The sequence below is a fragment of the Drosophila sechellia genome, chromosome 2L (genome assembly GCF_004382195.2).
Source record: "Drosophila sechellia strain sech25 chromosome 2L, ASM438219v1, whole genome shotgun sequence".
Taxonomy (NCBI): Eukaryota; Metazoa; Arthropoda; class Insecta; order Diptera; family Drosophilidae; genus Drosophila; species Drosophila sechellia.
This window is the reverse complement of record NC_045949.1, coordinates 934,359-951,335: the sequence shown is the minus strand read 5'-3', so window position 1 is coordinate 951,335 and position 16,977 is coordinate 934,359. Positions and strand designations below refer to the sequence as shown.

The 16,977-nt window shown below is 48.5% G+C and overlaps 2 protein-coding genes across 2 annotated transcripts; both read right to left on the bottom strand.

Annotated features, from left to right (window-relative positions):
• Positions 1 to 2,501: 2,501 nt before the first annotated feature.
• LOC6617320 (glutamate receptor ionotropic, kainate 3) lies at positions 2,502 to 6,240 on the bottom strand. The gene is made up of 11 exons (XM_002041609.2): positions 6,067 to 6,240; positions 5,853 to 6,008; positions 5,729 to 5,791; positions 5,347 to 5,550; positions 5,078 to 5,289; positions 4,900 to 5,022; positions 4,597 to 4,839; positions 4,116 to 4,532; positions 3,694 to 4,065; positions 2,960 to 3,640; positions 2,502 to 2,892 (listed from the first exon to the last, which is right to left on the bottom strand). Exons 1-11 carry the CDS (start codon positions 6,176 to 6,178, stop codon positions 2,623 to 2,625), a joined length of 2,853 nt encoding a protein of 950 aa, XP_002041645.2. The 5' UTR covers positions 6,179 to 6,240; the 3' UTR covers positions 2,502 to 2,622.
• A 6,588-nt stretch (positions 6,241 to 12,828) lies between these two features.
• Positions 12,829 to 15,394, bottom strand: LOC116803602. Its single transcript, XM_032727600.1, has 2 exons — positions 15,048 to 15,394; positions 12,829 to 13,182 (listed from the first exon to the last, which is right to left on the bottom strand). Exons 1-2 carry the CDS (start codon positions 15,358 to 15,360, stop codon positions 13,124 to 13,126), a joined length of 372 nt encoding a protein of 123 aa, XP_032583491.1. The 5' UTR covers positions 15,361 to 15,394; the 3' UTR covers positions 12,829 to 13,123.
• Between the last annotated feature and the right edge of the window lie 1,583 nt (positions 15,395 to 16,977).

The following is a 16,977-nucleotide window of genomic DNA, read 5'->3' as shown; positions in this document are numbered from 1 at the left end:
CATAGCTGCGCACTATTTGTCCGCCAAACACGGGCCAGAGACACACAACTGCTGTCCAGTTTGCGCAAAGACAAACAGGCCAAACAGGACCTTCCGGATGCCAAGATGCCAGCTGGCAGTCAAGTGCATTGTGGGCAGGCAAGTAAGCAAACAAGGCAACGGGAAACTGCAGACAGGTCCTGCTCACAGGACCCGCAACTACTCAGTCCAGCAATGGGCTTAGGTGGGTGGTAATCGTGGCCCACAAACTACCCCGTTCTAAACTGGACGGAAGACCTTCAATTTCTAAAAAATAGTCTACCAATCAAAAGAAAAATAAATAAACGTACTTTCTTGTACCCACAATATCAACTTTTTCATTTAAAGTACATAGGAATTCGTATTCATACAATGTTGTGTTGCAATAAACTACATTTTAAGAAGATTTAAGCCGCACATGGCGCTTATAAAAACGGGCAACTCTTCTGCCAATTCGCGTAAATTTCCGCAATATATCTGGCGGGAGTCGTGTCCCCGTTTGCTGCCCTGCTATCTGATAATTAAAAATGTTGCCGGCAATTTCCCATACAAGTTAGACACCGAGTGCATACGGGGATTGCCCTGATAGTCCTGCAAGATTTATACCGGCTAATAGCGGTCGTAGCCCCCTACCTCCGCTTTCCGGGCGAACGGAAACGACCACGAGAATTGAGAATTTCAATTTGCTCAAGAAATTGCGGCCACAAAGTGAGTGCCCGAGTGCAGTGAAGCCCATGAATTCCACACGTGTGTCTGTCCGTCCGTTCGTCCGTCCGCCTGGATTGCCTGTCAGGAGGCAAAGGGTCGAAGTCGAACGATTGCCCTATGGACTTGGCAGCTTATGCGAATCCGACTTCGGTCTGGCCACAATTTACACCACGGCTGCAGCTCATAAATTTTCCCAAGTGGAAAATTGCTCAATTTATAACTGTGGCGAGGTGTTGATTGCACTTCGTTGGGCGCCACTTTCTGTCTACCGCAGCATCAGGCTGCAATGTGCCACCTGATTGGACGGGATCATCCGACGACACCGACGGGACGGGAATGGCAGATGTCACCCACTTATTAATTTGTTTATGGGACTCTAATCACTCATACCCAATGCCGAAAAACCGCAGATCAACTCAACCGCAACTTAAGATTCAGTTCATGAACGTCTCCCCCTTTCCCTCAGTCAACAACAAATGTTCGAAAAATTTGTTAACATCAAAAAGTACATTAAAGGCTCAAGGAATGCGCTTTCGTGCGGAAATTGCTTACGTGCGTGGCATTAACAAATGACATCCCGCGCCTTCCGTATAAGACTCGTCCTTGGGGTGCATCCCACCCCTTTCGGAGGCTGTGGAACCTGTCGCTTTGTGGCTGCGAACTCAGCCATTGGCCATCGGTGGTGGATTTGGACCACCAGGGAGCCACTGCGCATGCCACAAACCCAATGCGGGCTCAACAAGTGTGTTGGTTTTCCACCGAAGCCCGCGAAATTCAGCGGATCTGTGGAGACCTCTGTTCTGGTGGCCACATCCTCATCCTCCAGCTGCCCTTTCCAGTTGACAACTACTCGAATGGCTCACGTAGCCCGGCAGTCGAAGCTGAAGCCACTTCACTACAAAATAATTAAAAATTGAACACACAGAACTGCGGAGCAGACAAACAAACGGCTAGCAAATGACACTTGCCACGGAGTGGAATGGAATGCAATGCGATCTAGCGGCAAGCGGCACTCCCCACACTTGGGAAAATGAAGTGGGCAAAGCATTAAAAAAGGATGGAGACATAGCTTCGGGATCTTCCATTAACGAGTTTAACTGAAATTGCTCATTTACATAGAGGGTAAAAGATAGATACAGCATATGAAACCAATTGCTCAAGTTGCACATAATTTTTGCGAGTGCACGGCACTCCATGTTGTCAGCGGGCAACATCTTGTTGTTGTTTTTTGGTGCTGGAACCGTCGCTGTCGTTGTCATTGCTGCTCATTTTACACAAACCAACAAAGGCCAAAGGCTACCCAACACGACACGGCAATCTCCGCAGCAGGGGCTTCTTGGTCCTTCGTCCTTCGTCCTGGCTCCCTTCCCCAGCTGGTGGTCCCGTTCGGCGCTCATCTCGCCTGCAGCTGCTTAAATAATTTTCGCGATGGGGAGCGAGTCCGTGTTCGTCAGTTGCCGGATATAAAATGTCAATAAGGTCCAATAACGCAATTGACAAGCTGAGACAGCCCCATTCGCCTCGCCAGCAGCTCAACTGCGGCAACAATAAACTGAGAACGGCTGCCAAGGACGAGGAGCGGCAAGGGTTAATGCAGTTGGCCACCGAACCGAGCACTAACTTCCTGCATCGACATCTCGTGTTGCCCGCGGTATCAGAATGGAATCCCCCGCCAAGTAATTTCAAGCTTAAAGGAGCTCCAAATTGATTACGGCTCAGTGGATGGGCGTAGTTCCCATTGCAGGCAGTTCATTGGGCACTGAGCGAAAATTTGCTATTAAAAGCAAGTTTAAAAATCACATATTTATTTAATTGTAACCCCGGTACACAGGTTATTTTATAAATTGAACGTATTATAACTTTTTCTGTGTTAAACATATAAAAAACATACACAGCTTAGACCCGCGCCTCCTTTTGTCCCCTTCCTGCGTTGTTGCTTCCCGAGGAGGAACCAGATCCGTGGGCCATTTCGCGCATCTCCTCCGATGAACGCCCGATGACAACTCGGCGGCTCGTCTTGGGAGTGCGGTCCAGGGACTTATCCAAGGATCTTCGCGGTGTAGTTCTCACACTGGATATTGGAGTGCCGGCCACGATTGGTTTCCTATTGTTCCATACGCACAGCACAAAGCGGATCTCCTTCTTGAAGGCGTCCTTAAAAGTGAGCTGTGAAAAATATTCGACTCGTTTCAATATGTTCAGCTTCGATTATGGATTGATGATTTCAATTCACCCTCTCTTCCAAAGCCACTTGCTGCACGTAGACCAAAAACTCCGTGATGCCGATGAGAAAGGCAATCAGGATTCCGGCGTAGAGCGTGTAAAATATGCCGCGCAGCTCCTCGAAGGTCATGTCAGGAGTGGCATCGGGATCGGGCTCCTCGAAGCAGCTGGCGTTGGGGTTCTTCCACCACTTTTGCTTGAGATCGTACAGCTCACCCCGCTCACTAAGCTTCAGGATGGCCACACTCAGGTTGGATCTGTACTCAGCCCCGAAGGGAACAGCAATGGCGTAGTGCTTCTCCCCGAACTTTTCGCCCACGGAGCGCAGGTCGCAGCTCTGCTCGCGATGGTACTCCAAGGTGGTGGTCTCCATGAGAAACATGTAGTCCCCTCTATTCTTCCGCACACGGTCGACGCCTTCCAGATTGTCCTTTGTGTAGGCGGATGGGTCGTCGTTGTTCATGAGATTGAAGGCCAGGCGATAGACGGTCTCGTTGGAGTCCGCCAGGAGATTGTACGTACTCCCGCCGTAGATGGTGCCAAACTTGACCTTCTTCTGGGCACTCAGAGCCTTCAGGTTGGCTATGCTGCCCTCCATTTTGGAGCTGGTCAAAAACGCAGCTAAGTTGGCCGTATAGGAGTTGGCTATGATGATGGCAAAAATCCACCAGGTGGCCTCAAACATTCGCACCTAAAGAGAGGCTAGTTGTAGTGATTCGTAATAGGCTCATGTTGGACTCTCACCTGTGGACTTCTCGGTAGGATGTCGCATCCTGCTGTCATGATGGAGGCCACAGTCAACCAGCCAGTGTTGTGGATGTGCCACTGATTCTCGAGTACCTCGGGATCCCGATTGCACGGATGTGGGTTCTCCCAGTCCATTTTGGAGATCCTCGCAACTATGGTCTTGAGGAAGGTCATCACGAACACCGATATGAGAATCCATATCCACACTTCTCCCCCAAAAGGTGCCAGGTATGCATCGAGTGTCTTTTCCACATGCGGACTTTTGTATGCCAGGATACTGACACCCAGCTGCATAAAAGGTACCGTGAAGTCCACTGCGGTCTTCCGCGCTTGGGTGATGGTCAGGTCGCAGATTCCCATGTGTGCATCCTAAGAAAACAGTTGATAATACATCCTGAGCACTCGTCCTTCCCACTTACATTATTGATTATCTCGCCAATGATGCCGTTCCACTGCTTGGTTTCCTTGTCCAGTTTTCCGTACTGCTGATCAGCCACGGGAACGAAGACGTACTCAAATCCCGCGTGTCTGGCAATGGCGTCGATAAGGTCCACGGCATATCCTTGATAGAGGGCGTTGCCGGTGAGATTCAGCTCCCTCGCAGTCTCGTTGTACGAGAAGTATGGTGGGCCAATTCTGGTGGCCACCCGGTAAATCATCTTCTTCTGCGCCTTGACGTCCACATTGAGTTGAGTTATCTGACCCCGAGGGTCCCAGATGGCTATGCCAATGCCATCCAAGGGGTCGTAGACCTCGATGTTGAACGTTATTCGCTGTCCATCCTCGTCGAACTGCAGGATACTGGTCCGGAAGTTCGTGTTGTTCACGCCGGAAGTCTGCAACACACACCTCGCAGATTAACGGCTCGATTCCTCGGATTATGCGGGAAGTAGTTCTTACCCCTTTCATGAGGCGTGCCAGATAGCGCCCCATGGCCCAGGTGCGACCTCCGGATGCGGCAAAGTCGCAGGTTATTCGCGGCACCGCCATCCTGTCCGGGTAGAAGAAGCTGGCATTGCGCCAGGACTGCGCAAAAAGCTGCAGTGCATCATGTATCAAGTCGTGGAGGAGGGTGCGAGGCGGATCGTTGCTTTCGTAAACGATGCTGTCCCTTTGGGTGACATATCCGTAAGGCAGAGAGTACTGCGAAACCAAAATGAGTTAGTGTGCCCGAGGGAATAGGGCTTTGTCTGCTTCATTTACCGGTGGAGGATCGGGATTGACCAAAAGACGAGCAGCAGTTATGTTCACGGCAAAGGTTTCGTTATCCGCCGCGAGTTCCTCCAGATGATCGGTGTAGGTTTCCAGGTTCGTCAGGAATATGTGCTGTTTTATACTTAATGCAAGCGGTTTCCATAAGTGAATCACACAGATTACTCACATTGTACTGTCCAGTCAGACCAAACTCAGTGGAGGAGTTCAGGAGCTCCACCAGCATGCTGGGCTCACAGTCCAAAACCACTCGCCGCTCGCCCCGGATGCTCTTCCACATGACCCGGAAGTCGTCGTCCTTCTGGAACTTTCGCACCCGCACCACATCATTGTGAACCTCTCGCAGCTGCAGAAGATCCTGCAGTCGAGCTGCTGCCCTGTCTGTGGAAAGTTCGATTTAGTACCAATTGCCTTATAGAGCTCTCGGATCCTACTTACCATCGTCCGCATCGTAGACAATGGTGAACTTCCGCCACCCAAAGTTCTGCACAATATCCGCGTAGGCCTTGGACAATATGGCCTGGGCGGGGTACAGGTTAAGGGTCAGTTGGTGGTTGGGCTTCTCGGCCTGAATGCCCTCGTCCGATATGTCGAACTCTATGTGCGGAATGCCGGTGCTATTGCACACCAAGGCCACAATGTCTGCAAAGAGAGGGAATTGTGCTCATTAACCAGATGATTTACCCATGGCGAGTACGCTCTGTTGCCAAACAAATCTGGGAGATGCCGTCAAAGTTTTCGGCGACTTTCATGTGCCCAATTTTCCTCGCGTTCTATTTTGCTTTCGCGTTCTACACAAGATTTTCCCGCACTCTCTTACCGCTCGCCGCCTTTGAACTTGGTCCGAAAATAGCCGCGACACCATTATCTATGAGATCGCAGGCTGAAAGCGAAAATACGTTCGAGTGATTTGGAATAGAGTGCGTGATGATAGGTGGACTCACCCTGTTCTTGCATCGTGACACTCCCATCCTCGGGCTTCAGGCGCTTTATGAGCGGATAGAAACGCACCGTCTGTTCCGATTCAGGTCCATTGATGGCGTTGACCACTGTCATGAACTCCTTCTCCAGCTCCAGCTCATCGTCGTAGAAGAAGGCGCCTGCGGGTTGCCCAAAAAAGGAGGTAGCTGCTTTTTCCTACTCCTAACCGCAACTCACCAATGTTGATTTGTTGCCCCCGGCTGCGGCACACGAAAAATGCACTCCACATGCAGCCGAGCAAAAGTATGCGCTGCCACATGCCTGCTTCTCTGGAATTCCCACCGAACATCTGTGGCCAGCGGGCTGAGCTTTTTCCGGACAGTTCTTTTTCATGCGAGCACACGGGCTGGCGATTCCATGGCAACTGGGAAAGCTCTTCGGGCCATTGGAGATCGAATGCGACAAGTGGAGATCGGAGATCAGCTGACTGGGAAAGCTCTGTCAGCTGACGTGCTCAGCGACAAATTCCGAGTGGAAAATGTATTTCACTTGTTCCAATATTTAGTTTAGCTTAAAGACTCACCTATCACATTGTTTAGCTGGCGAAGGATCAGCGATTGGCTCCCCGGGGAGCAGAGACCATTAAAGCCGGACACGGTTCAATCAGCCGCAGTCTTTCACCCACGAGCGGCGCTCCCGGTTCCAGGTGCTCCATTGAAAGGCGATGAGGTGTCAATTTTTCATGGCAACCAGACGACAGCGAAGGCCTTCCAGCCATCTCCTTTTGGGGGATTTGCATAAAGGGAGCATTCGGCATTCAGCCGAGCGTACTTTTAATGGCTGGGGACTACATACAACAATATAGCCGCTGGTGTCATTTTAGCCTTTGCCCTGTGCGTGTGTTTGCTCAAAGGATTTTGCGGATGCGGAACACGTTTCGTGTTTTAGCCCGGCCACCTTTTGTCGAAATTTGAATAATTCCCAACCAGAGTGCGGAGCAAGGTGAGTCCCGGCCAACCGTTAATATTCATTTGCGGAGTAGGCAAAAAGCCAAATATTCAATGTGCCTCGAGTCAGGCTGCTGCTGATGATGATAAATGCTCATCTGGGCAGGGCGACTATTCCGAATTGAATACGTAGCCCGGTTTGCGCCATTAGCGCGGAATTTTCCGATCTTTCTGCTCCTTTTCGATTAAACTTTGCCCGGAATCCGCTGGCCGTAATCAAGCCAAAGCCAAGAAGTAAGCAAAAAAATGGCCAGAGCAAAGCACTTGCACAACATTTTCTATTACACGAAATATTTATGGTTATCATGCGGAGGCAAAAACAGGGCCACCTATGAGCACAGAGTGGAAAGGAATGCCCCGCAGCTGGCCAAAGGAGCCGGCAAACCCGAAACCCACACCAAATGCGCACTCTACAGCAAAGCTCACCGAACAGAGAACACAGAACACAGTACGGCACAACAAATCCAAATCCTGGCCACAACAGCAGAAGAATCTGCAAAACTTTTGCCATGCTGGCTAGGTAGTAGCCAGGGCCATGGGCGGGGCATGACGTTGCTCCCTGGCTGGTGCAAAAAAGTTTTAATACTTGCCATAATGTTGCCAAAAGGATTATCCAAAAGAATGACTTTTAATGGAGACAGGAAGTAAGCGCATAACAGACAGAAGTATTAACTGTTTCCTTCCGCTTGCTGGGGAGTTGGGGTTCCACCTGCTCCTACCCCTCCCCCTGCTCCCATCCCTCCTGGAGGATTTCTCCGGGCAGGGCGGCGAACCTCCGCACACATATTTACAAAACTGTCAGCTCCTAAGCGCTCCTCTCCGGAATCCTCCGGTGCGTGTCCGCCTGTGTGTGGCTTGGCCGGGCTTGTGGCACGTAAGCTGTGCGGAAATATTGCAACATCCTCATAACGGGAAACTCCAGTCTGAGTCGCTGTCTGGGGCTAAATGGCTCACCACGATTACCGCCACATTCCAGAGGGTATTACTATTGCCTCCACAAGTTTGCCATCATCCAAAAGCTCACTCTGCATACTTTTAAGGAAATAGAATTATATTTATTTGTACATATTTGTTATTTATTTGTTTTTAAATAGATTGTTCAATATTGCGTGCCAGAGTATCCAGAGTATCCGATTTCGTTCCTATTTTCATTTTCCCTGCAACTGTCGGCTTTCGGAGAGTACTTTTCTTAGCCGTGATTTGCGATGTGGGATTTCCGAGCGGCGGTTGCCTTGGTCAATGATTGCCACTCGGTGCTGCGAGCTATTCAAGCTGGGAGCTGTAACCTTTCCTCTGCGAGTTTCCAATATACTTTACTTTGGTCTCATTTTGCATTTTAATGAGTTCGCCTGAAATATGAGACGCCATGGTGAAAAACTGGGGCCAGAAAAAAAGGAGCGGCGATGACAACAGCGGGCGCCATAATTTTGCATCCTTCGCATCGTTTGTTTTCTACCAGCCCGCACTCCTTTCCTTTCCCTGAAACTCGCCGTGTTTTCCTTGCGATGTGCCCTAAGTCGGCTTCATCGTCGTGTCCTGGCTGCAGGATATTGCTTTAATTGAAATTTATGCTAAATAGATTGACACTAATGAGCAATGGCTCCCGCTCCGGCTGCTTTGCCAGCTGCCGGCCAGGTAATTCCCGGCAAGACTATCTGCATAATTAAATTGCTTGGCAGCGCCTTCGCCGGCTAATGTCAACCGAATTATTATTATTATTTCAGCATTTCTATATGAGCCGATCCCGATCCCCATTTGCATACCAGACCGGGCTCCAGCCAAGTGCCACCAGCTGACAAATGGCTCAAGTTGTGGCTCTTCCGCTGCCGCTGAGTGCTCCACTTCCGTTCCGGATGCGCCTTCTGCGACATGTGTAGATGGGAGCCAAGGGTCTCCACGTACATAGATTCATTGCAGAATCGCCGCCACACAGAAGGAGAAAAAAGCTAAGAAGGTCACTAGGACCTTCAATCAGGCATCAAACTCTTAACATGCGAATTCTTTAGTATTTAAATGGCGAATTCTATCGCATTCTAAGACACAACTCGAACTTATGAACTTATGAGTTCACCATACATGAAATAACAATACAACCTGTTCAATTTCTTTCAGTGCAACTCGCTGTGGATTTCCCCTCACATTTATCGCTTTGCTTTGGTGACGGAAATGAGTTTTTGTCGTAAACTTTTATGGCAATAAACGTCGCTTGTTAGTCCGTTTCGCCAGCCCCCCGAAAACCCCTAGCCCACCAGCTTTTCTCCCCGCCCCTTGGCACTTACGCACTTGGCACAGAAATCATAGCCTGGCTCGAACAGAATAAACATATAAATAGCTGCAGAGCCAAGAATGGTGTCGTTGTTTTCTACGGCGCGTTACACATTGCCGGGCTGCATGAAAATAGTTGGCCAGCAGGGCAGGATGAGGTGGATTCCAGATCCTGTGACCATTTTCCATTACATTTGCCGCGTCACGGCACATTTCTCTCGCATGTACCACTCTAACCGGAGTCTATGGCAGCTCCCTTCCGTTTCCGGTCCACCGTCCACCAACCTCGTTCCTCTGTTCCCTGTGCTCCATGCTCAGTGCTCGGTCCTCTGACTGTTATCATATCTCTGGCTTTTGTTTCGCCCCGACTCTTTCAGCTGTCTTTTAATTCTTTTAACAATTGCGCTAAAAGTTGTGCATTGAACACTTGGCTGCCTTTCAGCCAACAATAAAAATGGGCGCGGAAACGAAGCTGTAAAGTATACCACCACCCTGGTGCCCAGATAACAGAAATATTGTTTACCGCAATGCAATTGTTGCCAAAGAAAGGCGCCAGCGCAAAAGCGGGGAAAGCCTTTTCATTTGTTTTACTTTATTCACACCAAAGTTGGCCACGAGAAGCTGCACCACGGGCAGGAGGAGGAGAGCCAGAGGAGAGCCGGGGGACGTGTACAGCTTCCGTTTCCGCTGAAAAGTTTCATTTCCCATACGCCGCCGAGCGAGTCGATGATAAAGTGCGAAATTAACTTTTGAAATAAACAACAAAAACAACCACGGCTTGGCTCCTGCGGCATTGATAAAGGATGGGACGGGTTCTCGGCTTCCCCACGTGTGTTCCATGCATGTAAAACAGACCGGAGAAATGATAAAGGTGGCCCGGGAACATCGCATATCATTCACCAATCGAAGACCGTGCTCCACTCCATTTGCTCTTGCGGCACGTAAAAAATATGAAAAATTTCGCATAAGCAGGAAGCGAGTTCATAACTCGGCAGAAATCTCGACCTATCGCATAGGCATGCATATTTAATAGGTGGGCGGGCCGCCCTGCCACGCCCCCAGATTCGCGGTGACCTTTGCTCCACTCAGAGAAACTAGTCATTCAAAGTACAGGGAAAAGTGTAATACCTGGCAGTCCTTCAATATATGGATATGATAAATCAACTGTCATATCTTTAACTTATTTTTTACAATAATGTTACAATATTTCTGTTACCTTGCAATTTTTCTCTGTGTGTGGCGCTCACGCCATCAACACGAAAAGCAATCAAATTGCAAAAATTTGTTTCATTTTCTGCGATAACATGACTTGAATTTGATGAATGCCTTGGCAAGAGCAAGCCCAGAACTGGGGATCCCGGGATGGGCGGAAGGGGTGGAAAGTGGGGCGGGACGCGAAGGATATTGGCAACGAAAGCCAAATGCCAATCTCGGCGCGCTTTTTTACGAGGCCAGGCCTGGGGAGGTGGGCGGTGGGTGGTGCGGAGGATACCCAATGGCGGATGGGGCGCCCTGCTCAGCATGGAAAAAATGTGCAGATATGGCCAAATGAAAGAGTTATGAATCCGCAACTTTGTTGCTCCCCAGGCGCTTCTGGCTCCAGCTCGAATATATCCCGCTCCGCTCCGATTACTAATACGCCCCGTGGTCCCGGCCATCGCATCCTGGGCGGCGAGGCCGCTCTTCCTGGCCAAGGATTAAAATAAATGCGCCACATTTGTATGTGCTGCACGATTCGAGGGCGGGGGGAATGGGTCTTAGTCCGATTCCCCATTTCCGATAACCGCTATTTATGGTTAGCTGCATTGGCCATCCGCTCCGCCACGGCCAAATCCACACCCACACCCACATCCACGTCGTCATCAGCGCCCGCGGGCTAGAGAAATTCGCATGCAAAAACGTATTTGCAGTGATTTTTCTGGGGAAAAGCCCGCGGTTGCGAAGTCCTGGGCGTGTCATCATTGTGACGGAGTCCGCTCAAGGAAACGCACCGAATTTTTGTAATTACGACCACGTCAGAAGCACTCGCCGCACAAACAAAAGCCGCCGACCAAGAAATAAATGACCAGAATAGCTGCTGGCAGCACCGCCCTTGCCAAAATGGAAAATTAAAATTTAATTTCGGGCATTAGGCCTGCTAACTTTGCTGGGGAAAATAGCAATTTAATGGGCATTTTGCAGGCTAAGCCTGGGAGGCAAATTAAATTATTTCGAGACTTATTCAAAAAGTCAGACTTATAAATATTTGCTCTAAATTTAAACGTAATAATGCAGATTTCAGGCAAAAACGGGACACAAAAAGAATGGTTAATAAACAGACACAAATCTATGAAGGGTAAATCAAAGAATTTCTTTGTTCATTATTTTTTAAATAAATCAAATACTTTGTTCCATGAGCTGTTCGTTAGTTCGAAGTAAGCTGCTTTCCATCAACTACCTGTTTCCATCGGAGTTGCCCCATTCCGCCAGTGGATGCTCCACACATTCTAAGCATATGCAGGCAGGTATGGGGTCGTCAACGAAACCAATCCCCGAAACCCCCGTTTGCCGACATAAAAGTCAATTTATGGCATATAAACCGCTTTGTTGTCAAGGGAACTCAATTACGGGAACCCCCTGCCAACTTTCAGTCAAAGGAACATTGCATAAATCTCCCATCCAACAAACCATCCATCCATCCATCGCATTACCGAAATATTTTAATGAATCAAAGTGGCGTTGGCCGGGGTCGTTTTCGTCTAGGATTTCAATCGTGCTTTGTGACACATCATCAAAGTTGGCACATTTCATTACGGATCCCATCCAGAATCGATACAGTATCGTTTGCATGTTGCGTGTCAGAGTTCAATATGGAAATCGCTGGGAAAACAAAAGAAAACAACACAGATCGAAACACAAACAGCAGTTCAAGTGTTACACTTTAGTTTTCCTAGTCCGGGAGGAAATGGGCTACATTTTCATTTTATTTCGCGCGTCATTTGAGGCGGCGCCGCTTCGAATTGTTGCAACCTTTCCCCATCGAAACGGTCGGAGTTCCCCGACTTCCCCGAGTTCCTTGATTGAAATCGCATAAAAACACAGCCCGAGTGGGCGGCAAATTCGCCAGGGGGGCCATCGAAATATTTACGATTGTGTGCGTCGCCCGTTTCGATTTCGCTCCGCGATTTCTGCCCGGCTTTCTTTTATGAAAAGTTTTGATTGTTTTCGCGTTTCAATTCGTAGCTTTCGCGCCTAATGACAGCTGAACATGCCATGAAATATGAGTTGATTGCCAGCGCAGGCCAGTGGAGTATTGAAGGGTTATGAATCCACTCGCGGTGAAGGCCTCCGATTGCCCAGCCAGCGGAACTGGAGACCAGGCCAACCAACAAACAAGCTCATTAGGCCGCACCAATTACTCCTAATTAATGTCTTTGAGACGCATAAAATTTTGTCAAGTTTCCCGCTGCCGCCTGGCCATTTTCCTCCTTTTTTCTTGCACGCCAATTAACTCTGAACGCTCATTACAGGTCGCGATGGCAAAGCTGACAGTTTGAGCCAGGTCTCTATAGCTGGTGGTTCCAGGTCCAGGTCCGGGTCCACCACTACTCCGCCACTCCCACATTCCGTCCTCTTTTTTCTGTAGTGCAACGGCGCGTATTAATTAGCTGCTCGAAGCCCAAACGCCCATCACCTGTCTAGGGTTCAAGTGCACTGCGAGAAATACCACACAGAATATCTAGTGTCTTTCTTTTCGAACTCAAGGAAAGTAGAACTCCTTACAGCTAATGGCACAGTGGCGCTGAATATTGGTATCATTTCATATATTGAACTCAAGATTTCTTTCAGTGTGCCCTCGTCGTCGTGGCTCGGCTTCAAATGTTTCCTTTCGCAGGCAGTTCAAAAAGTGTCTGCTCCTCTTTCCCCATTTATAGAAGCACCTGCACTTGGTGCTCGGTTCCCCAGCTCCACCATCACCAGCACCATCTCCAGCTCCAGCTCCATCAGCATGCTCCATCCTCATGATTGTCGTTAGCATTACGTCAACTAATTGGCTTCATTTGGGGTTCTCCTGCGGCTGCTGCGTGGCATCCAGGACCTCCTAATTGGCAATGAAAGGAGCATAATTTATGAATATGTCGCGCACTCATTTCATGCTAAACTTGTCAAGCAAAGCGAGCTGCCTCCATCGATAAAATAGCGTTCTTTGTGCGATAATTAAAAGGAAAAAGGCGATTGATTAAAGAGTGAGGCTCTTGATTCGCAAACCGAGTTTCAATTGAAAAACTGCGACAACGGAAGCTTACACGATTCTGCACTCCGCCGCCGAGCTGGAAAGACAGCCCATTAGACCGCAATTCACTTGGCTCCGCACCAATGTTTCATGTTTCGCCTTTTTATGCATCCATCGCCCACATTTTGGACATGGACGTGGGAAAAGTGAAAAGTGAACAGCACGAAGTCAGAAATTGCATTTCCCCATCTGCGAGATAGTCGGTCCCGCAAACAGAACGACTCTCCGCCAGGGACAGTGCGTGCCATGCGTGTAAGGCTGCACAGGAAACCGTCAAGGGAAGTAGGTTTTTAATAAAGGGAAGTAGTTAAAGAAGGCTGTGTTCATAATCCCAAGGATGCTTTTGGCTTCCTAATGTATTTATTATAAATTGTAGACGGAGCTAATCCGACCTTCCCTGTAACTCCCAGATTGATCCACCATTAGAAGCCATATCTTGTGGTAGTAATCTCTGCATTTTCCAAAAGACTGGTCCTATTTTTTCGCCCTCAGCTGTGTATTTTGAAGCTCTATATAGTTGTAGTGGAATTTGCTGTAGTTTGCTTGTTTGTGTTTGCCTTTTATTTTAATTTCCCTCGACGGCACACGTTCTGTATTTGTATCTGTATATTTGTATCTGCATCCGAGCACTTTACACATTAATGTAAAAAATTGTGCACTGATGTAAGTGCGTCCAACCACCCCAACACCCCTCCTCCGTGCCCACCCGCATTAACCCCCTAATGCCCATCTCCAGCCCCCTTAACCGACTAACGAGGCTGAATGGCAGCCAAGCCGCAAACCAAACAGACAGACAGCTCCCATTTGGCATTTCCCCGGGAAAACCTTGCCATTTCGACAGACTGCGCGCATTTTAATAAAAACGAATTAAAATGTGCACTAATATGTTTTTATTATTTATGCTCACATGTATTTGTATTTATTTACATGCAAGCGGCAAATAAATTGCACTCGCAACTCGAGTGGATCTCCTCTGGAAAATGTGTCACTGTGGAAATTGCTTTGTCAGGTCTAGAGTCCTGTGCAACCCGAAAGTTCCATTAGACCGAAACGCCCACCACCCCGCCGCCGCTCCTCCTGGATGCCTTCTGGCTCCCCAGGACCTGCCTCATGTATATATTATATCATTTGCCATATGCGGATTAGCCATAAGCTGCTTTTGGCAGAGGCAGCAGGGAAAGTTTACAACAGAGCAGCACAGCAGAGAACAGCCAGGATGAGGTTGGAAATGAGCATGAGATTGAGCCGGAGGACGATGAACACAAGTGGGTAAACCGCTTTCGTTGAGCTCAGTCTATGGCTCATAATTTGTTTGACAAGCATCAAAACTGGCGCAACCCAATCCCCCAGAACGACATTTCCATACTTTATAAACTGATTTATAAATGTATCTTCATTTTCAGATTTATTACTATCTAATCGAATTCGCTCCTTGGAAAATCGTTGAAAAAGTCGTATCTTAGTCTGATTGGCACTTAAACCCTTGAGAAGTCCCTCCTTCGGAGAGTGACTTAGTGTTTCCACCACTTGAATGGCTTGCAGGGCAGTCTTCAACTCAAAGAGGAGAGTTCCCTTTTTGGTGGTCATGTGCTTGGCCTGGAGAATCTCTCTCCGGAGTTGGAACAATCCCAATACGCTCAACCAGCTCCTAACCAAATCCACAGCTAGCTTACTCGTATCGATGGGATGATCGAGACTTCCTGAGACCAGAACTCTGGGACTGAATTGGTCGTATACGTCCATGGGAGGTTCTTCAATGGGAAGATCCTCTGTATGCTCTGTATCCTCCGATGAGTTTTCTGGAAAACTCAATTGACTGGAAGTTTCCTCGTAGGATTCTTCTTGGTTTGTTGCATGATTCTCATGGGAAGTTTCCAAATGCCCGTAATTAAAATTGAAAAATCCGTCAAATTTGAGGTTCAGGGTACTCTGACTTTTTGGGATACACAAAATCAGCAGCAAAGTGATTACTTTAGCGATTTGCATTATTTCAAAATCACGAACTGAGTCAGCAATGAGATCCCAGCGCACTGAAGAAAGCTCGCAGAGTTTGAGTTGCTTGCTCACCAGATGATAAGAGTTATCAGAGGGTCTATAAGAGGTCACCAATAATCGGAGTGAATAATGTGGTTGTATTCTTATTTAAAGCTCTCCCACAGAGTTGTTAAAAGGTACTTTCCTATTTTATAACGTATTTCTGACCAGCCAATGCCTTCCGTTCTAAATCAACCCAGGGACAACAGACTGGGCGTCTGGCCAGAAACTTAATGATGCATACGTGTCGCCGCCATTTGTCCTCGAAGAGCGGACAGCGTGCAGGACGAAGGACGAAGGATCTGCTGCATCCGGAGCAACCAATTAGGAACAGCGCCAAAGAGGCTCCCAGCGGGAGTCCTTTCAATTAAATTGGCGACACAAAAACGGCTCAAAGAGATCCTTGCCAGCCAGTCCAGGCATTTGTCAGTGCGGGCAAAACAATTTGCCGCTGTCAGGATAAGAGACTTTGACTTTGGCCATGTCCAACATTTCCGCACGCTCAATTTAATAAGGGCAGCTCATTAGCCGCCGACGGGGATGCTCTGCCAGCACCCTTATCCCCCATTTGTACCATCCCCGTGCACTTGAAGTGGCTTCATATGGGGGTGAGATCGGAGGAACTGGATCAAGTAGTCAAAACTAAGCACTGAAAAGAACAACAATGATGATTCGCGATGAAATTATAGGATTAAGAATCGATTAATTCCATCAAATATGAATGTACAATATACTACTACAATATACCCTACGAGACCACTCCCAATTGTTTCAAGTGTAGCCGCCACGTGGGCTTTGGGCCCATAAACCCAAATTGAAAAATGTTAAATTATCATCAAATTTCATGCACTATCAAAGTCAATTTCCTGTGGCAGCGACCTCAAGGACTTGCCTCCTGAACACCGGACTCCCGCAGCTCCCTCCTCCTCCTCCTCCTCCTCACCCGATTCCGGATTCCAGCCTGCCCGCCAGTCACAAAAATAATTTATTCAACTTGATGCCGTGGTCGCAGGACCCCCAACTTTCTGCGAGATGAAGGGAGGGCAGGAGGACGACCGCTGCCCTGCGGTTCATTGTCAGTTAAGCTTTTTAAAAGAAAACCACTTAGAATGTTGACATTATCCTTCACTTTCTATTTATTTTGTCATTTAATCAACTTCCTGCCCGGCGACGTCGTCCCTGATTTGCATACCAAGCCGATGGAGTCGCTCGATAGAGGGCATGGCTTTCGCCATCGGAAACTGGGGATCGGGGACTGGGGATTGGGGTGCGCATCTTGAGATGGACGCCTCGTTTGTCTCCGGTCGCCGGTCTCTGGATCCCGCACCCAGTATTTGCGCTCTGGCGCCGTCTCGCCAATCAGTCAACGGAATGGAATGGAGTCGGTGGATTCAGCGGAGCCCCCTGGTAAATAAAATAGCTTTTTGCCGCATAACCTGTGGCCTACTTGCTCCTGCCATCCATACGCCATCCGTCGATAGAGATGGACAATTGGATAGTGAAATGAGCACTCCACACTGGGGAAAATGGGGGAATGGGATAGATCATAGGCATTACTGGTAGACACCT